This window comes from Hypomesus transpacificus, chromosome 14 (assembly GCF_021917145.1).
Source record: "Hypomesus transpacificus isolate Combined female chromosome 14, fHypTra1, whole genome shotgun sequence".
Classification (NCBI taxonomy): domain Eukaryota; kingdom Metazoa; phylum Chordata; class Actinopteri; order Osmeriformes; family Osmeridae; genus Hypomesus; species Hypomesus transpacificus.
In genome coordinates, this window is record NC_061073.1 from 14,133,059 (window position 1) to 14,160,612 (window position 27,554).

Below are 27,554 nucleotides of genomic sequence, written 5' to 3' on the forward strand. Positions count from 1 at the left end.
ACGCTGTCCCAGCTATGCTGGTAGAACCCAGAACTGTCCTGCCAGAACACGAATCAGGTTACACACAAACACCTCCCTCTGGCCCCATAATGCTGAAAGCCCTGGAGGCTCCAGAGAATTGTCTGTTCTTCTCTCTCACCCCCCAACTCTGCCCTGGTGGAACACCAGATAAAAAGGAGAAAAAGAGATTGTGAGATCAATATGTCCTACCTTTTCTCCCAGAGGACTGCATAGTGGACTGCTTGCCTAGTATTGAGCTGCATCCACATGCATGACGACTTATCAATCAATGACATTGATCTCTAGTGCACCTTTTTCATTCAAAGGGATTTTATAGATTTTAGAGAAGAATGGGTGTTTGGAAGAGTCTTAAAGCACAGTTTTTGTGAGAAAGCCAAATATATACAGTCAACAACAGAACATACCTTTTTGAAGGACTATTCTCTGCTATTGACAGAAAGAAAAAGACTGCAGGGCATTGAATGGTTAAGATATTGACTTTTTTCAGAAGTTCATTGTATGTCTGGGATAAGTGATAACAGCTATGTGATTTCACAAAACTGTACTTCGAAATAGAGAAAAGATAGTTTTCTGAACCATATAAAGGATCTAAAGGATAAACTTGACATGGGTTCATAAAATAAGCTTAAGCTTTTGAGAAAGCAAAGTACTGAAAAATATAAATCTATTATTTGTAATCACTATGTCAGTACATGGACAGTACTGTCAGTACATATAAATTGTTTACAAATAAATATCTGTGCAACTGATTAAATACAACAATTTTCTATAGAAGGAACCATGTTGTTAGACAGAACTAGAGTCAAATCTTCTGTCCAGAACGGCCATCTTCCTCACCACAGGACCAGGCACTTGGTCACAACTGTCACTTTGAATGTGTTTCAACAGCTGAGGAATCTGTCCACCAAATTGTACTCATTTATAAAGAGCCTGCATTGGACAGATCTTCATTCATTTCTCTGATCTCCATCTACCCTACTGGGAAAAATGTCTCTTTACTGTTTTGCCAAATCTTATGAAAACCTGACATAGTCAGCTCGGATTAATATCTAAACACCAGCACATAGTTAGCAATGCCAAGTAAGAAAGAGAATCCATCCCAACAGCATCCCTCTGCAAACATGAAACGCAAAGAGCTAACATGTGGCTTTGTGACACACTTTCCTTTATTTAAAAAATAGTAGGATTTTAAAGAATGAAACGTAGTGCACCACCTAATATAGATATTCAGAGTGCTTGTACATGTAGCAAAAAACTCCACAGGACAAGGCTGGCCGGTGAGAGATAAACTCTGCCACCCGCCATGACATAACAGCAAACACACCATTCAGAGAGAACGTTTCCACAGCTCAAGGAATAGGAGATTATAAAAAAATATCATGTCAAAGGTGGTAGAAATGAGCTGCAACTTTCCAGATCCTTCTCACAGCGAACATAACCCCCCCCCCCACACACACACACACCTCCATTTTCTTCTGGCAGTATGTTAATGTCTGAGCCGGACTATGTGTACGCTCAGTCTCACTCCATGGAACTGTATCAAATGTATCTCTTACAAGCTGCAACATTGTCAGTTAAAAGTGTGAGTACAGTACTAACAAAAAACACTTTGACAATTATTAATTACACTGCTCTTGAATTCAAAAGTACAAATGCAAACAACTCTATCAAAAAGGAAAAGAAAAAGATGATGAATAAAAGAACAACACATATTACTAGAGCAACAGGTCACATCCAGGTCTTAGAAATGACTTCCAGAGCTGTACAGACAGAAAAGGGGGGTGTTTAGCAAAGTTACATGAAACCCTGCTTTGGTACTGAACTGGGCAGAGGATTCCAGTAGGTACACATACATACATGACAATATGTTGTCCTCTGGCATGTGCACAACTGCAAAACATGTCAGTTGTAAATGTGTATATTTACAACCTGGACAGGCAAGTTAGGGATCGACATGACTGGGCTCCAATATGTCCTTCAGTATAACCTGACTGCGTATACAGAGGACCAGATGGGCTTTTGTACCAGCAGCAGAGATACTGCAGTCAGAGCACATCTGAATGTACACGATGGGTTAATATGGAAGCAACGCAAAACAAAATCTGTCAGCTGTCTTGATTTTCCTTAACCCTGCTCAGCTTTCTGTTGTCTCAATCCAAATGGGACTTTAGACACCTGGGGCGACGTTAAGACAGAAAGGTGCTTGCACATGGAAGAGGAAATTAAACAGGAGAGATTCCAACTCAAAGTTTCTCTGTGACATCACCTCTGTATCTGCAACATGTCTAATAATCCCAAACAAACACGTTCATGATTTTGATCTCAAAAGGAGCTGCAGACTTCAACTTCAGTCACAAAATGAATACATGGGAGAAAGAAAAAAACATGATAAACTGCATATTGTATAAAAACAAACAAAACAATGACAACAAAATGTACAAAATGAACAACAACATTAAAACACTTCAGTTAAAGTGACAGGCCGTGGCCCTGCTATACACGAAAAAAAACAACATGGATGCCTTTGATAAAACACATCAATGGGAGAGCAAGAGAGAAAAAGACTACTGGATTCCTTCTGAAGAACAGAACAATGTTTTCACTCGTCTGTTCAGCGAGGACAGTGTCAGCTGTAGGAAGGACATATTCCGTTTTGGATCAAAAGAACCCTGAAGTCTGATGTATCAATATTGTAAAAGCTTTCCACCCCCCCCCCCCCCCCCCCCCCCTCAATTCAATTTTTTATTTTTTGCATCATCTTGCTGAAGACTATAACACAGTGAGGCTCTGCTTTCATCCTGTTGTGCATCATGAGACAACTTCAAACCATCTCGCGTCAGACTTTCAAAACACAAGAGGAGCCCTCCTTCCTGTGTATGTAAGTGTGTTATCTCATGTCCAGTCATGTCTATGGGAGTGGTGGAACTACCCCCTTCCCTCAAATCTAACCTGCAAGACTCCAGGGAGGAGAAGGGAAACAAGAATGTGTACATGTGCAATCCATGAACACACACATACAAGTGATTTCTCCATGTTGCCTGGTGCTAGTGTTTGTAGAGGCAACCGGGCAGTCAGGCCCAGAGGGAATCTGACCACTCATGCCTGTACTTTACATCAGCAACTGTCATGTTCACCTGAGTGTGTGTCTGTGTGTGTGCGTCTGTGTGTGAACAGTGGGGCAAAGTGAATCACAGGCAGTCTGGCAGATGAGATGATCGCATCCTTTGGCCGTTCTTCCCTTCTTTGCGGAAACAATCACATGTAGAGGTTCGCCGCTGCATTGTGATGTGTAGAGCTCCCCAAGTGCCACCACGACCGCCATCTGAAGCAACGTGGCTCGAAGACTTGAAGAAGTCAATACTGAGAGGGAGTGTTGTTCACAAGGCGTCTAATCTGTGTTTGGTTATCTTTTCTCGGTCTCCTCCACACTCCACTTCTAATGTAGCAGCACTGCAGTGTCAAGAGCTCTCATCCTGTCTGCATTCTCCCTGCCTTCCAGAAGGACTCGGAGAACTTGCACACCTCTGGTCCCATTACAATTCAACTCTTTCATTTCTGTGTGATCGTGAATAACCAAAACTCTAGTTCAGCTGGCCTCCTCTCTTTTTGATGGTGACACACACACAAACACAGACACACACACACAGTCACACACACAGACACACACACAGACACACACAGACACACACAGTCACACTGTTTGAAGGCAAACTGCTTCAGCACTCATCTCTCCAGATTCCAGCCTCTTGTGGCATCACTGCTTAAAGAGAATCAGGCGTCTTGTATTCTACAGGGCGGATTCAAAATAGAGCGGGTAAATACAGCTGTGATGTAGCGCATGTTCCACTCCCTGCCTGGGATTGGGCCTTGCCTTTGCCCCCCCTTCCACAACCCTCCGTTTGTCAAGCTCTCCTCCACCCCTCCCCGTCCCCTTCCAGGAGCAGCATCCTGACTTGAGCTGCAGAATGTCTGTAGTCAAACAGGAATGTCAATGAGATGACAACTGTGAGCAGTGTTTGCCACGTTGGAGCTAAAAAAGAGGAAAGATGCATGAGAGAGGGGAAAGGGGATCAAAATAAATCTCTCTGGATGTGAAACATCCATCTCCTCAGCTCCCACGATCAATGGAGCCCACTGACGTCTGGAGACCTAGCGCATCTTTCCACCTCTCTTCTCTTCTTGAATGCCGTCTTCCTCTCCAGTCCCTCTCTCTCTCACTCTTGGCTAACGTGTCTGTTCAGCTAAAGTGTGATCTAAAACACTCCGCCACAACCCCTTCCTCCCTCTCCGCCTCGCTCCTCTGAGAGCTGGGGAAGCTTCTAGAATCCCAGCCTGATGGGAACCAGCTAAACGCTCCAGTCTTCCAGTCTTCCTTTCCTATGTACCATTCACAAATCTTGGGAGGGAAACCAAACTAGCAGTTGACATGGCAGGTGATAATGATAAGACTACTGTTTGCAAGTTAGTATGGGTTTGTGCCTGTCTGTGTGTGTGTGTGTGTATATGAAACTTGTTTTCTTTCATTGTGGTTGACTCCACAGTAAACACAGACACACACACACACACGTGTGTTTTTTTCCGTCCCCTCTCCCAGGATCAGGAACAAGAATCAACTCATCAACGTGTCCATTCTACAGGATACAACGACATCAACATTTAGAAAAGAAAACTGGAACAAAAGAAGAATGATATGGCATCCCAAAACAAAAAGTCATTTCAAAGAGCAGAAAACTAGCATGCTATGGTGAATCCTTTCATCAATGAGAAGGGCAACAGGAAGTTAATGTTAGGATGAAACACGATCGAGCCTGCATTACATCTGTAGGTTGGTAGGAGCCCAGTCTTCTCATAGCCTCACAGCTGAGGGGGGGGGGGGGGGGGGGGGTTGGGAGAGGGAGGGAGGGAGGGGGGGGGCATTAGTAAAGCCTCCAGGCTCATCACAATCCAAGCCAAAACACAGAGATGACGTTGAGAGGAGAATCTTCCAGCCTTCGATAGAAGCCCCTCATTTTCCAGTTCCTGGTTGTCTTTGGAAAATGAGAGGTGAATGGAGAGGGCAGGGGAGAGGGGGGGGCGTGGCTGGTGTCTGTACAGGGACAACAGGGTGGCTGGTAGGGGGTTACAAGGGGAGGAAAGCAGGGGCTGTCATCCAGAGTTTATCCCATGGGGCAGTGGGGCTCCTCTTCTTCATGTGTGTGTGTGTGTGTGTGTGTGTGTTTGTGTGACCGTTCAGCGCTAAGCATCATACTTCTTCCCCGTTCTGTGGATCTGATGGAACAGCGTCATGGAGAAAGCCATTCCCAGGAGCTGGAGGTGAGGAGAGAGACACATGTTTATTGTATGCACCTTCCTGCCAAAGCAAATTTCTTGTCTGTGCAAACTTTCATGGCGAATAAATCCCATTCAGATTCTGATTTTGACATTAGGATCTCTGTCAAACCTGTGTGTGTGTGTGCATGCATGTGTGTTAGGTTGTTGCTTATGTAGCTGTTGGGTGCTTTTAACAGTACTTGTTTAGTGTAGCGCCAATTTTTTTTTGCTCCCACCTACAATTGTACACAGTAGGTTTTTAAACACAACCTGCTTTCAACCTCACTGACGGAGTGATATGTGACACACCGGAACATTGGCAGAACATTGGTCTCTTTATGGTTTCCATGAAGAAATAGCCCTCATAAGGGGGGTCAACGTTGACCTCAAACCAACTAGAAGAGGATCTGATCTTACAGCCATCACTGTACCCACCACAGCCAGAGAGAGAGAGCCAGAGATGGGAGAGATGGAATGCTGAGGCAGGCCTGCAACCACAGACATTAGGCTCTGGAACACTACAGCTCCATGCTGCTGTATTCTACCAGGCTCCTCAGGGCTGATTAAGGAGACTCTAAGTGGATGTCAAGCACACTCCACTATCCCCCACAGTCACCAGACAGACATCTGCCACAACACTTTGACAGGTAAACTGAATCCCTACCGGGTAACATCCAACCAAGTAGGACATTTTGCTTAAGAATTTGTAAATATTGTTCTACATTATGCCATGTATTTATTATGTATGTGAAGGGCCTGGTTGTGAAAGAGACTGTTCGTGTCATCCCGACGGATTAAATGGGACCAAACCGGACCATCCTGTCTACTCCTGTTGTCTGCTCCTGCTGTCTACTCCTGCTCTCTACTCCTGCTGTCTACTCCTGCTGTCTACTCCTGCTTTCTACTCCTGCTGTCTGCTCCTGCTGTCTACTCCTGCTGTCTACTCCTGCTGTCTACTCCTGCTCTCTGCTGTATACTCCTGCTGTCTGCTCCTGCTGTCTACTCCTGCTGTCTACTCCTGCTGTCTACTCCTGCTCTCTGCTGTATACTCCTGCTGTCTGCCCCTGCTGTCTACTCCTGCTCTCTACTCCTGCTGTCTACTCCTGCTGTCTACTCCTGCTTTCTACTCCTGCTGTCTGCTCCTGCTGTCTACTCCTGCTGTCTACTCCTGCTCTCTGCTGTATACTCCTGCTGTCTACTCCTGCTGTCTACTCCTGCTGTCTGCTCCTGCTGTATACTCCTGCTGTCTACTCCTGCTGTCTACTCCTGCTGTCTGCTCCTGCTGTCTACTCCTGCTGTCTACTCCTGCTGTTTACTCCTGCTGTCTACTCCTGCTTTCTACTCCTGCTGTCTGCTCCTGCTGTTTACTCCTGCTGTCTACTCCTGCTCTCTACTCCTGCTCTCTACTCCTGCTCTCTGCTCCTGCTGTCTACTCCTGCTGTCTACTCCACATCTCACTGTGTGTCAGACTCGCCTCCCAATACAAACCGTCAGAGTCAGACCATCAGATGCCTAAACTGTTCATGTAAAAAATGAAAACCTGGGACTGTTCAACTGGTTTAACTACTCGGGTTAAGTGGAATTAATTGAATCTTGAGTGACAGTCATTTAAATACTAACTGAGCCCTGTCTGGTGAGTGTTTATTTCATATATGGGTTATAAAGTTGTGGGGCAGAAAAAAAAGAGAGCGAAACAGGGAGATAAGACTTATATCAGTGCCTGATGTGTGTGCGTGTGTTTGTGTGTGCGTATGTGTGTGTGTGTGTGTGTTTGTGTGTGTGTGTGTTTGTATAGGCTGGGCATAGCGCCAGGTATCTTTGATGCTTTCAGACAGGAGCAGGGTGCAGCAGACAGAGGCTTCACTGTTTCCTGATGTGTGGGTGTCTTTCCTCCTACCCAGGATGCTCCTCATTACCAGTTTGGCTTCTTCTAGAAGGAACACGCACACAGTGAGGGGGACCTACCTGCACGACCAGGATACACATGCCAATGGTTCCCAGAAGGTGTTTGTTGTCATCCAGCCACTCCTCCACCTTCTCATAGCAGCCCTGTGGACAGAAGAGAACCACTGGGGGTGAGCGAGAGAGGACAACAGCACCATGTGACACAACAGGAAGAAGGTGGACATGGCGACGGGGGGGAGGACTGGGGGGAAGGAGAGCTGGTGGAGGGAGGACTGGGGGGAAGGAAAGCTGGTGGAGAGAGGACTGGGGGAAAGGAAAGCTGGTGGAGGGAGGACTGGGGGGAAGGAGAGCTGGTGAATGGAGGGGAAGACTGGGGGAAGGAGAGCTGGTGAATGGAGGGGAAGACTGGGGGAAGGAGAGCTGGTGGAGGGAGTACTGGGGGGAAGAGGAGCTGGTGGAGGGAGGACTGGGGGGAAGGGGAGCTGGTGGAGGGAGGACTGGGGAGAAGGGGAGCTGGTGGAGGGAGGACAGAGGATAAAGGGAGGATGGTGGGGGAAATGGAGCTGACAGAAACAAGGTGCTATCTTGATAGATATGGATTGCTGTTTAACCTCCGTGCAGGGGAAGCACTTTAGTGCGATCTGTTTCTCAATTGAGTTGAGAGAACATGAAATATTTCTCACAGAGAAGAGGATCTTCTCCAACAGCCCACCAGTTTGTGTCTGAGCCACATGGCTGGATACAGCTAGTTGGAGAGTTCATCTGCAGGTCAGCAGAATCTCACACAGGGAGGATGGGATGTCTGTGACAGACTGTGTCCATGCTGGGACATGTAGTTAGGACATTATCAGTTCACCCCTGCTGGCTGGATTACACACTAGGTTTTAGAACTACAAACCCCAATAGGATGCTCTCTTACTTTTAATTACTTAATAAGGATAAAATGACATATTATTCCATGGTTGGCTGGTTGACAAATAAATAACTCTTGGGAGAGTATAAAGAGATTGGACAGGTGGTGCAGGGGATTCTGGAAGGTCTGGGGAAAAAGATTATTTCTGTTGTATGCATAACGAGATCAGCAATTCAAATGGCGACCAATATGTAAAGTAAGAAGCTTAGGGGCAAAAAAAGACAATCCTTCAAAACATCCCCACTCCCATCCTCAGACACTGCAGAGGGAACTACTCTAAATGTATTTACATGATTTCTATCCCCTTGGAGCACAATCCACTTATGCTGGAACACTGTGACTCTCAAACCAACTTCTGCATATACAAAACACTGGATTTCTCTCTTCAAAATGCCTTGCGTTAGCCCAGGTGTCATGGTAGTCTGGTGCAGTGGTTCTCAATCCTGGTCCTCGGGACCCCCTGCCCTGCATGTTTAAGATGTTTCCCTCCTCAAACACACCTGATTCAAATTAATGGATCGTTATCAAGCCCATTTATTTTATAGGACCAGGATTGAGAACCACTGGTCTGGTGCACTGCTGTCCCATCTTCCATGACCGTCCTGTCCCCAGGCTTCTGGTCATCACTCCCCTGGAGCCCACCCATGCCCTGCAGTGTCCTCCCTCCAGAGTCCCACTCCCTATGGCCCTGCCATCCCTAACTCACTACACCCAGTGAACCCAGTCATCCTAGCCCATGCCTTCCAGTGACTGACCCTATTCCAGAACATGTTGGTGGAGTTGCGCCCACACTCCTGGTAGTGTTCCTGGCAGCAGCGGTCAGGAACCACCTTCTCCTTCAGGGCCTCATGCCAGTCAGTGAACCCTATGACCCCACAGCACTTCCACTGCGGATACACACACACACACACAGTTTCAGGTTAAAAGACATCTGTCCAAAGACAACTCTAAAAACATAATGCCTCGGTAAAGTGCTGCAATTATAGACACTATAACTCGTTATTATAGTACATTGTCTTAGAGACTTTGGAAGTCAACTTTTAGTGTCCCATTAAGGCTGTACTCGAGACAGCTTTGGAGAACGACATGTAATTATAGTAAGTGTGTACGTGTGGATTCTACTGCCGCACCCCCCCACCCCCCCCCCCCCCTCGAAACTATCCTATATCTTTCTAACGCCGACATCTAACAACACCCAAGTGACCTGGCAGAGTAGAGTGGTGATACGAGTTGCTGTCCTACCTCAGCCTGGATGATGTTCCAGGCATTCCTCAGGCCAACATTGTTGTTGGTGTTGTACAAAGCCAGCCCATCCTTCAAGTCCTGCTTAGCGTTCTCACTGACCTGAAGGGGGAGCGAGAGAGGAAGGAGATGGAAGCGGAGAGCGATGGAGAGAAAGAGAATAAGAGTGTCAACCGCAGATAAAGGCACATTCAAGTAGGGCATCCAAGTCAGCGCAATGCGACTTTTTTGCATGGAGGGTTTCGGCGTAGCTCCTTCTTCCACGGCTCCAGTATGATGTCATCCCATCGCCATGGCCCCTGGACTAGTCAGCTATCAATTTCCCTCGTCTGCAGCCGTACCATATGATCATCTACAATCAGCAACAATTATGTCTGACAGAGATAAATATTTCATGAGACGTGTTAATGAGATCGACAATGCTGAGGCCCCTTCGGGCCCTGGAACTGTCAGAGGGATGGAGGGAGCAGCGAGATAGGGGTAATTATATTGGGGGAAATTACACTGCGAGATCACAAGTCCTACAGGAGATACAAAGTTATTCCAGAAGCCAAGGAAGGGAGGAATGCAATTTATTTCATATTGAAATCTTAAGCGGTGGCTAAGCAGTGTGGCGGGGGGGGGGGAGGGGGCAGGGCTGCAGGAAGCAGATACTGGGGAAGGAGGTGAAGCTCCGCCATGCTTCCCTGCTCCTCTCTGATCTCAGCCCTGACATGAAGAGGGAGAGGAGACAGAGGCTTGGCTGAACACCGCTCAGAACTGTTATTAGGCTGCTCACACTGAGGCAGCGGGGGGGATTACAGTGAAGCTATGGGCGTCACAGAATAACAACACCCACGTCTTCTGTTCCAGAGGAAAGATGTCAAAGTGCTTCATTGAAAGTGGAATGTGTCTGTGTGTCGAGGGGTAGCTGTCTTGTGGTAAACATAGCAGTTATAACGTATGGATTTTCTACAGAACAACTTGAAGCATGGAAAAAGGCAGATGTCTAGTCTTACAATTCATTTTAATTTGGATGTAAAATATTTGCTGAATCAACCATTAATTCAACATCATTCGTTGTGTTGATTGAGTATAATAATAATCTTATCAACTATAATTGTTATAAATGTATCATCAGGCACACCTAACCATTATAAATTGACAATCTATAATCTTTAATATAATTACCAGTCAGATCTTTTCTCCCCCTCACTGCAAAATAGGCTTCTTGTCTTTCTGTGTCCCTCTCTCTTTTTGTGTATGGTACATTTGCAGGCAAAAGAGCAAGATAAAGAGGAGCATCAATCTCTTTCCTGTTTTTATATTTCTCTCTCCCTCTCTCTCCCTCTCCCTCTCTCTCTCTCTCTCTCTCTCTTTCTCTCTCTCTCTTTTTCTCTCTCTCTTTTTCTCTCTCTCTTTCTCCCTCACGCTTTCTCTCTCTGTCTCTCTCTCTGTCTCTCTGTCACTAGGTTCTATAGCTGGTTCTGTTTCAAGTTTTTCTATAGTTGTCTTGATTTCAAACACAGCTGTAGCCCAATCACTCCTGTGTAGGCGGCTTTATATTTCCTGTGCACAGGACAGGTTTGAGATGCAGCGTAATGATACAGATTTACCACTAACAAGCATGAAGACAAACGGCTGAGGGGTTAGAAAAACGTCTTGATCTCCAACAACCATGACCCATTTTCTCCTTCCAGAAAGAACAGTTACAACGGGCTATAATGTTGAGTTAGCCTATTTTCTAACTCCAGGGTTGATAACAGCTTTCTGTGCAACTCAATTGTTCAGTGATGGCAGACTGTAGTGTTCTCTATGCTGCCACGACAACAGCAGTCCGTGTGATTGCCAGTTGAAATTTCTCTCAGCTCCCAACCATACATTTAAATGACATAGATTTAGGAACAAGTTTCAGCAGACAGAGTCGAAAGAAACACAGGCATCTCTCTTATGATAATGCCCCATGGATACATAAATCCTGCCCAGACAGGAAATGACATCCATCATCCTGACAGCCAAGGGTTAAAACATAGACCCCCCATCACTTAAAATCACATTAAATGTGTCAAATGTGTCTGGTGGAATACAGAATACCTGCAAACCGCCCATTCACTAACGAGCTGCTGAGAACGTGCTGCATCCCAACTGGAGGATTTTCAGACCCAGAGTGAGGGCAGGCTGCTGGCTGCTGGCCTGTGTTACCTGTCGGTCCAGGGCTGTTCACCATAGACAGGTGAGAGTACCAGGGAGGTGTCAGAGCTTCTACTGTCATGAACTGTCATGTTCTCTTATTCAGTTTGATACACACAGTGGGCTATTTCAACTTATTCTGTACCACAGGGGTATCAAGATACATCTGCATTCAGTTCATGTTGTGGAAAGGAGCCTTCACCACTCTCCATACTCTCCTTCACCGCCGGCTGCATTGTACATTAGCATTACACTGACAGGCAGTCACAGGAGACCTTCCACACATGCAAATATGAGAGTTACTTATAGATGCCTTATCATGTGAAGTACAGAGAGACCCGGTCTCTGACAATGCTGCTTAGTGCTAACTTGCCTGGGGCTTTGCTTGCTGAAGGACAGCTATGCATGTGTTGAGAAGACACATGACTTGGAAACCTTAACAAAGACCTCGACGAGACCCCACTGTAATCCTCTCCTCACACGCCCACAGCTCCTCCAAGCACACAGGGATTTCTCCTGGTCATGAAAACACACCATTTTCCACATGCTCTTCCAACTTAGTCTAAGTTACACTGCGGATTCATCAACAAAACAAACTAGTTCCTGTAGCAAGTTCCTGCCTGCTGCCCAATCTCCTCCAGTTTCTGCTAACTCCACACCCTCCCCTACTTGCCCCTGCAGGACAGGGACACCACCACCTGTCCACTCGGACTCACAGACGGGCAGGGTTACCCACGCAGAGTGCTGGCAGAGGACCACCAGTCAGGCTGAGGCCCACTGGGCACCACTCACCAGCCTGGGCATCAGGCCCATGGGTTTGGGTTAAGCCCCAGCTGGCATCCCCGGTTCCACCCTCCCGTCTCCAAGCCCACGGGTCAGACTTGGCTGGATCTTGAGTTAGGTTGGGAGGGCTGGATGAGGGGGGGGGGGGGGGGGGGGGGGGGGTCTGGGACTCCAACTGTAATTGCTGGTAGATTAAAAATGCATGATCAGTGCTTAACTATACTGCATTTCTGACTGTCCTGCTAATAGTGTGAGAGAAACACCAGAGGGGCTCCCAATTTAGAATGCTACTGCTGCAGTTCTCCACCAGCCAGCTGCCCCTATATCTTTCCCATATACCCTACTCTTGTTCAGGCAGTACACTCTATTCCGGCTGTGTCACTTGGCAGAGGGCCCCCGTGGTAAAGGTGAGGGGTAGTACAATAGCAAGTGGCTAGTTTAGCCTTGTGTAGCATACTGGTGGTGTTAGCTAATATCTGAGGGGATGGTGCTTCTTGGAATGAGGTCACAGCGTAAAGACGGATGGTTGTAATCTAGTTTGTGGCCGGGCCATCTGCTTCAGTCATATGGCGGGTCAGTGCCGGGCCAGCCTACGGTATGGACCAGAGGAGAGGAGTTTACAGTGCATGATGTTTACATGCACCTAGCCAATCCTCTCTCATCCTGTCTGATCTGAAGGGAAGTGAGCAAGACCACATGAGAGGGAAGGTGTCTTATTTGATAAGCCTTTATAGGTTGCCGATATGAGGATGTGTCTGTATCTTCAAGACTAATAAATGCCTTGTGATTTGAAGATCAAACGGCAGACGGGAATTAGGAATTCTTCTGATCGCAGAGCTCGGCAAGGGCCCTACAACATCTTCTGGAGAGAGGGAGAAACGAAAGCCACGTGTTCACACTCACTGATTGATACAAAACGCCTCAACTCATCGCTGCACTGCTCATACGCTGCCACAGAACACACAAGGAAGAATAGCAATCTCACAGCTATCGTACCACAATACAGACGCCCTAGTACAACAAAGAGGCAGTAAGCTCATATCGTTTGCAGTAACAGCTTCGCCAACACAGATGTCCTCTGGGGCCTCGGCCCCATCATCGTTTCATCTCCCATTAGTTCTGAATGAAGCCCAAACGCATGCTCTTCTGCTCAGACACAGGGACCGTAAAGCACCAGGTGCTATTGGCAGGAACAGACCGGGATAGGATGCAAACTGGGTTTACAGTAGAGGTAGCTATACTGCAACAGACCCATACAGTATTCACCCCCCCCCCCCCCACACACACACACACACATACACACACACAGCCTTCACATGTGGCAGTTATGGTGGGACTAGTAAATGAAGTTGCTCCCACTAGGTTTTTGTTGAATGTGTGTTCTGGATGTTAAGCTGCTAACATGTGGTGATAAAAGCCAAGCCATATTTACTTTAGGGAGATGGACAGAGATCAGAATCAGGGATTGGATTGGCTGCTTAATGGATTCCTTTATCTAAGTGAGAGAATGAGCAATAACCTTCGAACAAAGCCTACGCTTCAGCCCTGAAGGGAGAAATAAACTAACTCTGTAAAGAAGACAGGAATGTACAACGCCCTTGAAAAATTAATGAACACTTGCTAGACCATTTGACCCACACAACAAATATGTGTCTTTTCATGAGCGGTTTGGTTGTGTCAGAGGTACTAACAGGAAACAGCAATTCTCCCTCACAGACTGTAATAATCTTCTGAGATTGACATGCCACACATGTTCTTCCAAAGACACCAGCTCACATACCAGCACAGGGCTTCTGCCATCCAGAGCCCACTGCTGCATGCTAGCACATAGGTCTGGTCTGGCCCTGAGATCAACAGAAATGGTGATCTGAGGTGTTGGGCAGACACTGGAGATAGAGGACTAAGAGAGAGCTTAGGGCCAATTACAGGAAGCCAACTGGTCAGGGTGGACCTGCATAGTATGGCCTAACCTTTGACTTTGATTTGACCCCTGCAGGGTAAAATAGTAATCCTCATGTTGAGAGACAAGTCACTCTAAAAAGGAAACCAGTAACTTTGAATAGAATCTGGGCTGTGCTTATGTTACATTCAATCTTTCACGTCTTTTGTGTGTGTGTGTTTGACAGTGTGTTTGACAGTGTGTGTGCATTTCCGCATGTTTCGCATCCTTCAACATGCCATGTCCAGGTTAGTCAACTGGCACTATACTGGTGGATTGCATGTAGACACAAGGATTGGGAAAAGCGCCTTACCTTATCTGAGTAGACGAAGAACAGGATGAGTAGTATGAGCTCTGCCAACAGGATGATCAGCAGGACGATGAAAAACTGCGAGCCAGACAGAGACGGAGGGAACGGGGGAGGGAGAGAGACGGGAGAGAGAAGGGAGAGAGACGGGAGAGAGACGGGAGAGAGCGAGTGCCGTCAGAAAAGGGAGGACGGTAGAGGAGGGGTTTAATTCCCTTGCAGATTCATCTTCCACGCACTCCCCCTGTTTCCTCTCTCTCTTTCTCCTCCTCGGCTAAATATTTACCCAATCTATCCTTCCCAGCATGGGAGCTGCTTCCAGCTGAAAGACTGTTTTAGAAACATCTATTAAATTCTTGTTTATTTTTGAGTGCATTATTTGTGTCAAGTTCCATATGAAATAGCAATCACAGTATGAATATCCAGAGTTGTTTATTGAATTTTGAAGGTGGCCAGTTCAGTGTCTCATTGAGTACATTCTGTTGGCTAGCCCTCACCAATATGTTTGGCATATTTTCTTCTGGTGTTGAAAGTTTTAGGAACAGCTTGTCTAAAATAGATGTTGATGCCATGATTGCTGTAGCAGATGTGTGTATGGGTGAGAAAGTGTGCGTGTGTTCGGCTCTCTTTCATGTTTTTGATGTCGGACGAATATACCGCAAATTTACCGTTTGAAAGGAATCTCTTTTAAGTTCGCATTGATTCATTTCGTGAGAGAAAAGGGGAAACTGTCAAGGTTCTCTGACCAGTAAACAAATCCAACCCAAACCGAGTTGTTCACTGAACATGTTCAGAAACAACAGAGTAGAGAATCCGAGACAGCTGATCCATAGAGGAACAATGTTTCTGATGCTTCACTCTACTTTAGGGTTACCAAAACAGACAAACGGACTGACAGATGGACTGACAGACGGATAATCGCTCCTACCCCACCCCCCACCCCCCACCCCCCAGTGCCCTCAAACTTCAACCATTAGAACACAGAGATGGAACCTCATATAAACCTCTTGTGCAACTTTTTGCAGATGCCGCACTTTTAAACAAACAGAATTTTTGTTGCATTCAATAATTGAGCACAGCCTGGTTTTATAAATACATATTGCCATTAGCACTGCTACATAATTAAAAAGTGTAAGTGACACAAAGAAGACCATCTCGAGGGTCTCTTCATTATTCTGAGTCTAATGACTGAAAGCCTGTGTTACAGTGTTCACTTCCACTGTGAGAGACCATTGAAGTTGCGGTCTCATTCTCCCCAGGAGACTCCATGGTCGGTTGCTAGCCTGCTCTCCCCTGACAGGCTTGTTAGCGGGCAGGCTCTGCTAAGGACACTCCCGTAGAAAGTAGATGTCACTAGCTCACCACACGGCTCAAACTTGGCGACGCTGTCGGTGTGCGTTGGTCAATCGAGGTACTTGACGCGGGGTGAGTTTAAGGGTGAGTTTAAACCGGTGTTTTGGGAACCGACATGTTTAGCGATATAATTCTGCAACAAAAAATTATGTTTTTATGTGGTTTGAAACAAGGTGTATGAATCTACAATAGAAAGGGAATATGTATCTGATGTCTTTACCAAGGAGAGAGTACAGCGTGTTTGTGTATGAGTGTGGGCGGATGGTGGAGATCACAGTAACTTACGCTCAGAAGCAGGCACTTGTTCTCCTTGATGGCGCCTAGGCAACCCAGGAAGCCTGTCACCATGACGATGGCGCCGAGGGCAATCACCATGTTGGCGGCGGAGAGCGAGGGAAACGAGGGCGAGAAGGTGGCAAAGCTGCCCTGGGACACAGACAGCCAGATGCCCACGCCCAGCAGCCCGCAGCCGCACAGCTGCATGATGGGAAAGACAGAGGAGCAGGTCAGAGGACCACACACACAACCAAGACGGGTTTAAAAATAACAAGCACCACCTACACATCGGGAGGGAAACTCGGAGACGCTCAAACTGCGAAGCGAAACTCAAACTCCACCACAAAGTGTTATGACGTGCAACAACTGGTTCTGGTTAGGAAGTTTGATATGTTATGGATGAATACACACACACATGTTGAGAGCATATTGGAGAGGAAGACTTCATATGGGAAGAAGGTCCGAACACACACTCGTCTGAACACGGAGCTTCATCACCACAGTAGTGACCAGGCCGTCAACCTGTCATTCATCAGCAAGCACCTCCCAATGACCCCCTCTTACACCAATTACAGCCAATAAACAGATAAGCTTTGTGTGAGATTAGAGAGGAACAGGGCCAGATGTGGGCTGTTCACGGCACACCAACCCTGGAGCGCAAAAGAACATGTTAGGGCATGAATGAGCCTCTAGGGGGTGCAGTACCCCAGGGATTCTCCATCACTCTCCATCACTCTGCCTCCTGTGTGTGTGTGTGTGTCTTTGAAACCCCTAGTGATGGCCAACCGGTCTCGAACGCGAGTTCATTAATGCGTGAGCGTGTTGGTGTGAGGGTCTGATTGGTGGAGTGGGCAGACGAGCCTGCTGAAGCAGCAGCCATGTTTCCCTAGTAAGAGCAGGGCAAGGCTGGGGTGTAGGCCCAGACGGCAGGGTAGGCAGGCAGGCAGGGGAAGCAGGCGGACCAGAATGAAATATCAGCAAGGAGGTAAGTGGTAACATTTCCCCCCTCCGCCCTAATGGAATGAAATATCAAACGCAATCTTGCCGTGAATAAGAAATTCCAATTAGGTGAAATATGGTTAGGTACTTTTTTATGTCATCACATTGCCATCCTCCCTGTTCTTGTCCCTCAACCCCCCCCCCACCCCCCCTTCCCCCCCACCCTTCCTTCCCTCATTTTCCATCTCTGCACTGGTGCTCCTGAAAACATTAACGCCTGTCAGAAATGTATACAGGGCTGTACACCCTAACAAACCTGCTGCCCGCAGTGGGACACACACACGGGGTGAACACTCAAACACACACACTCAAACACACACACACACACACAGATGCACGCACACAGGAAAAAAGCTAGCCTAATTTCGACGTTTTTAAAATGGGATGAATAATGAATCCGGTGCGCACACACTGTAACAGTAGGCGTTCGTGGTAAATGACTTGTTTAATGGAACTGACAAATAGCACCTTGGACATGTACTAAGTGTAAAGAGCATTTACAGAAGAGAACTCGTCAGTGCACCTTACTGTATTCCACACAGCACCATCCCTGCATCTGACAACAACACCCAGAGACCTCCACAGGGAGAGACAAGCTGAAGGGAGTGACAGGTTAAGTGATATCACCCATACTATTTGCACTGTATATGTAAGAGCAAGATCGTACACCGCTACTGAGCAGTCTGGAGATTATGTAGAAAGGGAAGGGGGGTCTGAGTAACGCTTGTATCTTCTATAAGTGATCTTGTGAGTGTGTGAGTGTGTGTATCTGACAGTTTGCCGTGGGGGCGGGGGGGGGGGGGGGTGACAGAGAAGGCCTGTGACGAGATGGTAACCCAGAGAGGTGAACTCGTGTCCCTTGTCAGGGGTGAGGAGAGATGGCTGGGTCTCTAATGAGCTCTGAAGGCTGTGGCTATCACTAGACATAAACTGTGGACCAGTCACAGAGTTCACCCCTCCCCCCCGTACTCCCCTCCCAGTGGTGCCTGCTGAGAGGTGGACCACCACCATTAACCCCTGACATTTACACTCAGGAGTGGGGGTTGGCGGGGCCTGTGGGTGGGCCACCGTCCATGAGTAGATAAGGCTTCATATACATACTGCAGGGCTTAAGGTGAAGCGAGCTGACATTTGCAAAAATGGAAAAAGAAATCCATCCCGTTAACATTACGGGTGCAGTAATGGAAAGCTTTTGGTGTGCTGAGCAGGGCCCGGGAAAGGTAAAGAAGGTTCTGGGCTATTTGAGCTGCTTGAGCCTGCTGCTGTCTGAAACTGGAGCCTCTGTCACAAGACAAAGAGGTTCTGAGGTCATGTGATCGGGGCAGGGCTCCCCAGTTGGATCAAAGGTTTTGGCGTGAGATTACCGTACCTGGTGATGTTTTGTGATTGGCATTTAATTCTCGTTTAATTCGAGACAACTATCATCTCAGCAGACTTCTTCCCTCCATGTGCCTGCGCCTCGTCCATTGATTGTTTATAGGCGGACTAGTAAGTATCCCTTACTTCTCAGCGTGAGAAATGTTTGAAACGCCTGAGAAACACACGGTGTTGCGTGCGAGCATGAGAAGCGGCTGAAATGTTGTGGCAAGAGGACACGGAGAGGAGATGGACTGGACGAGCGGTTGAATACAAGGCCCCCCCATAAAAGCCATGAGCGCAGTCAAGACACAGCTGTAAAGGTTTTTCCTATTTGTTCAGAGAGTCAGACAAGGACAGACGAACTTCCAGATCCTCCAGCCTGATCCAACCTTTTCACTGACTCGTGACTGCATTATTCCACAGTCCTTTTGCGGTGAGCTATAGATTCAATTGAGTCCAAATGTCCCTGGCACTCCTGCCGGGGTTGTGCTGGCCGATGAAGGTGGGGAGAGTCCAGGGGACAACATTAGTGCTGTGGGGAGGTCTGAGAACAGGATGGATGCCTCTGTTGAAGGGGATAAATGGATCCCTGCTGTATGGACTCTGCACCAGGCCCAAGGTCAGGGTAATTGAAACTGTGAGGCATGTTACAGAGACAGAAAGAAAGACAGAGGGATGGAGAGAGACGTTTCCACATCACCCTGCCTGACTGTGTTATCAGTCCCTGCAGTGACCTGCACCCTGATGCGAGATGCCACTTCAATCTTTCCCCCAGGGGCTCCGGAGGACTGGGAAGGGTCGGACTCCTTCAAACTCCTCCTCTCTGAGGGGTCACTGAGAACCAGTCTGGCCAACCAGACAGGATGATGTGTTTGCGGGTGTGTGTGCATTTGTGTGTGTGTACGGCATGTTTATGTACGTATGTTGGGGAGACCCTCTGAATTTGGTCCCAGCTCAGTTTAACGATCTGACAGCATTAACAGTGACACCGAGGAGTGTTTACAAAGGACACCATCGTGAAACCTACTCCAGGGAGAGAGTAGAATGAAAAACAGAATGTTAGTTGAGGAAAACTCCAACCCTAGAAACGTTACAGCGGAATAGCCATAAAACCAGGGAGCTGTCTCCCTGACGGCTTGGAGGTATTAAGCAGCTTTACTGCTTTATCATCCCACCGCACTGAACCATTCTTCTTCTTTCCTGTTGGGAAAAACGTATATTCAGCTGTGCTCTGGCGTTGCCGGGTTTCACTTGGCACTTAACAAACATTGATTTTACACTCAGATCTCATCATGATGACAGAGAAAGTTGAGCACCTCGAATGAAAACGAATGGTGTCACCTTGTGTCATAGTGTCATACTGTGAGAGACCTGTAACAGGGCCTTATGGAACGAGCAGAGTCGATCAGCCTGTTACATCTTCGGTTTGTTCAAAATATTTAAAACTCAAAGAGAGAAAAGACAGTTTCCTATTTTCTGCACTGCATCATCCTGAAACTCAATTACAGTAAGTTAGTTTGAAATCAAATTAGAGAGGGTGTCTTTGAAACTCTTCGCGAATCAATTTACCAGGCGAGTCATAAGAACCAGGCCTTTCAGGCAGCTGTCAAACTCAGTTAACTGTGAACCATCGCAGCCATGACTCAGGCAGAATGTCAAAACTCTTCGGTGCAATGTCTTCAGATCGCTGCATCAGTCAGGACTGAATTTATTTACAAACGACAAGTTGCTTATCTTCACCCAAATAAAATCACAATCTTCCTTGTGTAGATTGGATCTTTGTTTGTGTCAAATACAGATGTTTGTTTCTGTAGATACAACACTGTACTGTACAGTCACGGACATTAAGCGAGAGTGATGGAGAGAGAGAAAGGGTGGGAGGGAGGGGGAGAGAGAGGGAGAGAGAGAGAGACAGAGAGACAGAGAGAGAGACAGAGAGAGAGAGAGAGAGAGAGAGAGAGAGAGAGAGAGAGAGACAGAGAGAGAGAGAGAGACAGAGAGAGAGAGAGAAAGAGAGAGAGAGAGACAGAGAGAGAGAGAGACAGAGAGAGAGAGAGAGAAAGAGAGAGAGAGATAGAGAGAGAGAGAGAGAGAGAGAGAGAGAGGAGAGAGAGAGAGAGAGAGAGAGAGAGAGAGAGAGAGAGAGAGAGAGAGAGAGAGACAGAGAGAGAGGGAGAAAAGACAAACTAGAGACAGAACAGGGACAGAGACAGAGCTAGACAGAGGACAGAGTGGTGAAGCAGGGGGGTCAGGTAGCTGAGCGGTTCTTGGCCATGCAAACAGGACGTTGTGTTGTGGCACTTCACCCTACTTGCCTTGGGGAGAATGTCCTTGTACTTACGGTAAGTCGCTCTTGACAAGTGCGTCTGCTAAATGACTAAATGTGAATGTAAATCTTAATTTCTCAGCCCCTTCTTGTGTTCCAACTTCCCTCAAATGCAAGGCATTGATTTCGAAATGCAATCATAGCCCTAACAACCCACAGTGAGCAATAAGAAGGACACTACTCTTTGCTTTATGGTAAATTCTCTATTGCGTTCCGTGTTGTCCTCCCTCTCGGGTTCTTCCACTCACCTCTAGGGCATCCCAGGGTGACTATTGTGGAGCAGATGGAAGCTGGAATTACTAGTCAATTATTAAGGAGAACATGTCTCTCTCTCTTTCTCTCTCACAACGCTCTATCTAAACGTCTCTCTCTACTGTATGTCTCTCTCTCTCTTTATATCTGTCTTGCACAACAAACTGCAATAATAAGCAATGTGCCTGCATACTGCCTGGTTAAAGCCTCTGGGTTTGAGACAGTGTGTGAGATTTCTCCGAAATCAAACCAGTTTGAACTGTGTGACTGTCTAAAGCACAGTTCTTTCTGCCTGTGTGGTTTGCAAGTGGGGCTATGCAATCTCCCCAACACCCATTGCTCTGATCTCATGTACCAGCATGGGTTCTGAATGGCTCCACCCAGCCCTGCTGCCCTGCTGCCTTTGGCACAGGCTGCATCAGGCGTCACTCATCAGGAAGCATCCTGCTGACCTTGGCAGGTTCTGCATGGTTAAAGTCCACTAAAGACTTGATTGACAAGCTGAGCTTAGTCAGTGTAGCACAGGACCCCGCTCACACGCCAGCCCCTGTGTCCTGACACCGTGAATCCCGTCTGACTGAGAGCAGCTGAAAGGCCCGTTCGGTCGCGAGTGACTCTAAATCCCTCAGAGCAGGGGAGAGAGAGAGAGAGAGGCAGACAGCCCAAGCTCCAGGTCAACCTGTCCCACACAATCCTTCCCTGTCTCATTCCTTCCCTCCCTACACCCTGCCAGCCTCCACCATTAGAAGAAAAGGCTGAGTAGGATGGAGCAGCTGAAATCAAAAAAATAATAAATAAATAAAAGAGAACTCTTTTAAACACCCGTGGCTGAATCTCCGGCAGCCCAACAGGATAGTTTAATCAGCACAGGGCGCTGCGGTGGCTTCAATTATGTATCAAAAACAAGGAGGCAGAGCCAGAAATGGAGATAAAGAGAGCAAGAGAGGAGGGAGGGTTCAGTCTGTCTCCTTGGCTCACCACAGCTGTCGGAGTGGCTCAGATGCAGGCGGCAGAGAGCTGAACTCTGGGACGGGCCGACACCCTGCACGGAACGCAAGCACGTCCGACGAGGGCCGAGCGCCCAGGCAGCTATGCACACAGACACAAAAACAAACAAACAAACCAAACTGACAAATAAGCACAGAACAACAAAGACCCTTGTCAGTGCTCTGAGTTTGAGACGGAGAAGAGACGGAGGGAGGGAGACAGGGCGGCTGTCTTTTGTCTTAAACCCACAACATTTCCCCGGCCAGTGACAGACCCTGGAACACCATGAAGGATCCCCCGCAGGCCTTGAAGTTCTAATAGGGACAACAAAACAAGGACCTACATGGGGCTGATGAGAGAGAGAAAGAGAGAGAGAGAGAGAGAGAGAGAGAGAGAGAGAGAGAGAGAGAGAGAGAGAGAGAGAGAGAGAGAGAGAGTGAGAGAGACTGGCGGGAAGGGAATGTTGCATTTCACTGTTGACATCAAACTGCAACTTTATAAAGACCTCTCTACCTTACGGGGCATGTGAGCACAATGAAAGCAGAACATATCTGAAAGAAATGGGAGCTTTTAGCTTTATTAAAGCATTAGCCACCCATACCACCCACCTTCCACTACACACACACACCTACACACACACACACACACACTTACACACACGTACACACAAGCACACACAAACACAATAGTTATGCCTTTTCTTAGACTTGCCAGAGGCCTGCAAACAGCCTCTGATCCACAAAGACATTCTGTCTCTCCTTTGTGAAAGAGCTTAATGAGAGAGTGTTTGTGTGTGTGTGTACGTGCTTGTGGCTCAGCAGGGTGGAAGGAGGTTGGGGGTTGTGCCAGGTGGACAGAGAGACAGGATGCTGTGTCCCAGCCTGGGGGAATGTCCATAAGGCTCAAGGCTACAGTGCCTCATGCTGTATTGTAGCAGAAACAGAGCTTTGGGCCTGGAGCTGGACCCCAACACACAGAGGCTCTGCTCACACGGACCAGCCCACTGGTGGGCAGCTGACGGATCATGAACAGCTCTGTGCAGAGAGACACAAGCTCATTGCACACACACGCACACACGCAGTGAAGATGCTGAACTCAACAGTCCAGGGCAGCTAGCTCCATCCCCTGGGTTTGTAACCAGTGGCTGCATCCTCTGTCATTTGTCCAGTGATGGAGCTGTCCATATGCTGCATGTATGAGCACCTCTCCCCCCAGTTCAGGAAGACAACCACAACAGCAGCAGATTGGTTGTCGTTCCCATGCATGCTTTGGGGCCTGCAAGGCCCAGGTACTGGTTCAGCTGTCTGACAGCAGAGTGTGACAGACAGCAGAGTGTGACAGCAGGCGTGGGGCCACAGGGCGCTCCAGAGGACCAGGGGACGACCGGGGAAGGGAACACACGGGTCTCTGTGACCTCCAGTTAAAGACACAGGGTGCTGGGGTAAGCTGCAGGGGTGAGGTGGGGGTGGGCTGAGGAAGGCTGCGTCTTGACCGTGTCTGAGAGGGTGTCTGACTACTGCAGCCATTCACCCCCCCCCCCCACCCCCCGGTCCCCACCTCCCACCACCCCCTCCTTTCCCTACTTCCAAATCTGATCTGCTGTCATGGAGACACATCCATCAGAGCTCTCGTCGCAGTCAAACCTCCGATACCATTACATCACGGCGTGATGGTTGGTAGGGTTACAATTGCTCAGAACACACCGACATGCTGGCGTTCGGCTACAGTAACAGCAACTCACAAACTGCACACGATGAAGCACGTTGACGATCTCTGACAGATGGGGAATGGCCGTCTCTTTTTTTCTTTTTTTTTACCTGCTTTTGGCATTTGCAGGATGCGGGCGACAAACTAAACAAATGCGCAGTTCACTTGTGAACATCGTGCATTTGCTGAGTTTTGGAAACGGTTTCATATGCAGTGCATAACATCGCTCGCCCCTGAGGGACGCCGCACAGAAAATATGCACATCCACTTAAGAGAAAACAGGAACAGGGAAACCTTGCCCTGACTAGCAGAGGAGATACACAGACGTGTAATCAATAGACCTCCTGGATGGCACGCCACGGGCCACAGGGCCACTTAGAACCTCCACCGGCTTTAAAAAAACACTTCCTAATATCCTTATCTTCTGTTTGTGGAGTAAATTATTCACCCCACGTTAAAACAGCGAATGTAAGGGGGTGGAGGGAAGTCGAAAGACAGAGGGGGAGAGAGAGAGAAACAGGAAAAGAGACAGAGAGAGATGGGAAGGGGTTTAACGAGAGAAACATGGATATATCATACGGTACACAATGCTGATTAGAGTAGGGTAGAAGGTTGGAGGACAGCTTTACTACAGAGTGCAGTACTTTCACCTAACTATTGCTATTGATTCTCAATATTGCTCGCTGTGGAGTCGTCTGGCCAGCTGCTTGGCCGTCTGTTTGAGCCTTCAGGAAGCAGGTGTTTTCTTAAGAGGATATCTTCGTACTCTTGTACTCCTTTCCTTGCCACTTACCGCAGCTGGGTCAAAGACCTGCTGATGCAACACATTTACTTGAACATGCACTGGGGAATACAGAGGAAAACAGACCCATGCAACAGTCCACACACACACACGTTCACACACACTCAAGCGCACACACGTCCATGTTGAACCTGACATCTGTAAGTAAGGAGCAACTTGTTTCCTATTACATTTAGAATGCAAGAGGACACAGATTCAAAACACAAAACAACACGTTGGGTCCATACTAACCCACAAGTACGCCATCAGTATTCATGAACCAGAGATACATCTGTAGGCACAGTCGTGTGAATGCTGATAAAGCTGCTCTCTACCTGCTTGTGTCCCCACAAACGAAGGCAAGCACACAGCACCTGAGTGTGTGTCCCTCTACCATTCACCACTACAAAAAGGCGATTTAGGATTCTGCGAGAAACTGAATGAAACTGACTTCAAACTAACACCACTAACAGCACTGTTGTTTACTCTGATACATTTCCGAGGAGTTCCATTTTCTTTGCGGCTGATAGAAAAGTACAGTATACACAAGAAAGTGATTGAAAGAGAAAGACAAAGAGAGGTGGGGATCCTCCCTTCTCACCCAGGCAGGGTTGGAGGAATCTTCTTTGTCAGTGATAACAATGGGGAGGTTGTATATTATATGAGGATATCACAATACAATGGCGCACTCCAGCCTTGAACAGACCCTCTATATTTACAACTCAATTCCCCAAATGGTTATAACACCAGTTCCATAAACACACACACACACACACAACCACACACACACACACAGTGACACACACTTCACCAGAGGGGGCTGTGGGCTGTGACAACCTGCACTTTGACCTCTTTAAAGGTCAGGTTTTATGGTGGTGCAATGGTGCAGACACAGATCAGATCCCTCCTCCCTCCCCCGGACCAACCTTAACGGCTCATTGGCTGCGTCTTTACAGTCGACGTGCTAATTAGAACAGGTCTTATGGGGTGTGTAACGGGCCAGCTCTGGTGAGAGCCAATCGTCTAGCTAGCACATCCCACCCTGGAGCGCTGGAGCCGGCTCAGGAACATCACTGCAGCAGCTCTATCATCACTAGGTGAGGTTTGACTGGGGCCACGGGGGAAGACCTCGGCAAGGTGAAATTAGATGTGACTGGGGTGTATGTGTGTGTCCTGTATGTGTATGTGCGTGCGAGAGAGATCTTGTTAGCCCATGTTCTGACAGCTATGTTCTAACAGAGTGATAGCCTGTAATGTGATACAGCTGACGACCTCCACCACACAAGACCTGAGGACCAAACAGAGCCCAGCTCTCTTCTCACCCATCCACCATTCTGCTCCTCTCCTCCTCCCCCCCCCCCCCCCCCCCCCCCGTCCAGCCTCCATTTCCCCGATCCCACTGCCTTCCCTCGCTGGAATAAATGAATACAAATACCACACAGGGCAGAATGAAGGTCCATAATGCCTGCCAATCATGCAAACAGCAGTACGCATTAGATGTTTCCCAGCGCCATCAATGAGATCAACCCCTCTAGTGGAAACAGCGTCTGAAGGTGAAACCTCTTTTATCTCACACTATTACTGTTCCTCGCTGGTCCTCCTGGGTTGTGGGGTCAACCCGAGGAAGAGAGACAGACCACACTGAAATATGGATCTTGGGTTGCTCTGAGAATGGCCTCCAAATAAATCAATTCTCATTAATGCAAGGTGGAGGTATGAGAAGATGTATTGAAGTTGCACATTCCCCGTATCCTAGGTTACCGTTGCAAAGCCCCCAAAAGGTCTTGTAATGTTCCCCAGCAGAACATGGTCTTGCTTGTTTGATCAAGTGTGTGATCAGCAGGTCAAAGGTCAGCCTCCTGTTTAATACTGCATCATGTACGCTCCCACGGGCTAGCTAGGGGGAGCTGTAGGTTAGGAAGGGGATACGCATGTCCTTCAGATAGCTCAACGCTTCTCCACTTTCTCCCTACTGCTACCCACACCATATCCTGTCAGGGCACAGAGGTAGGGATAGGTGGCAGACAGGCTCAAACACTGAGTTCAAAGACAAAGCCTTCAGTATGAAGGAAACACCAGGCGAGATATTGTCTCTGACACGAGGCCAATGCAGCTTTGATTAGCTGGTTCCTGCTCATGAGTGGGGGGCTGCAGGATATGATGACTGGCATGTCATCCTCCACTATAAAGGATGGTAATCCCCAAGGCCTTAACCTTTGCCATTTTGCAACACCAATCAATGAGGCCTTTGAAGGCTATCATCCTTCTTATTATAGCCAGCATCACTGGATCCACTTTAAAGAGCCAGCATCTCTGTGTCAGATGAGCTAAGGGCCGGGAGCAGACACAAGGATGAACCCCAAATAGGGCATCGCTGCTTCTAGAATATCAAAGTCATCAAATATGGATGTCTGTTTTTGACAAATGTTCAGACCCCTTTTCCTAATTTCCTCAGCTAATTAATCTTCCGAGGGATTTACGATGTGAACATCAAAAAGGGAAAATTCACTTTCTTTCCGAAGTTTAAAGGTTGATGACACAATTCAGGGTCTTTTTGGGACGAGCTGATCATATGTTTACTCAGGCCGTATATGTTAGTGCCGTATTTATGTGTGTGTCTGCATGTTGTGTGTGCACGCGTGTTGTGCTTGTGTGAAGATGGGAATGTCATACAGAGCAACACAGACACAAATCCCATCCCCAGAACATGATTCTACAACCAAGGGAGCCATTAGGAACAGCCTTCCCGTCTGTTCTCATCACGCTTCCAACAGTTCTACGTTACACAGCTAGAAAACACAGCAGGGAAGATCAGACTGTAGAAGCAAGCTTTGGATGACGCAGTTGGTCATACATGAGCTTGCCTACGGACTGCCAGGGATTTGTCTGAGGAAGGACATGTTCTCGTGGGACACTGTCTCCAAC

General features: G+C 47.7%; 1 protein-coding gene across 4 annotated transcripts in view; it reads right to left on the reverse strand.

The window, feature by feature from the left end:
- tspan9a (tetraspanin 9a) overlaps positions 1-27,554 on the reverse strand; it is a 131,246-nt gene that overhangs the window by 7,701 nt on the left and 95,991 nt on the right. For 3 of the 4 annotated variants that reach the window (XM_047033398.1, XM_047033397.1, XM_047033395.1), the window contains 6 exons: positions 16,228-16,419; positions 14,596-14,670; positions 9,392-9,493; positions 8,905-9,036; positions 7,297-7,380; positions 4,893-5,328 (listed from right to left, as the gene is read on the reverse strand). In XM_047033398.1, the coding sequence (XP_046889354.1) occupies positions 5,257-5,328; positions 7,297-7,380; positions 8,905-9,036; positions 9,392-9,493; positions 14,596-14,670; positions 16,228-16,419 (657 nt within the window). In that variant the 3' untranslated portion in view covers positions 4,893-5,256. Of the gene's footprint in view, positions 1-4,892; positions 5,329-7,296; positions 7,381-8,904; positions 9,037-9,391; positions 9,494-14,595; positions 14,671-16,227; positions 16,420-27,554 lie in introns of those variants that run through there. The other variant, XM_047033396.1, reaches the window with a different exon arrangement.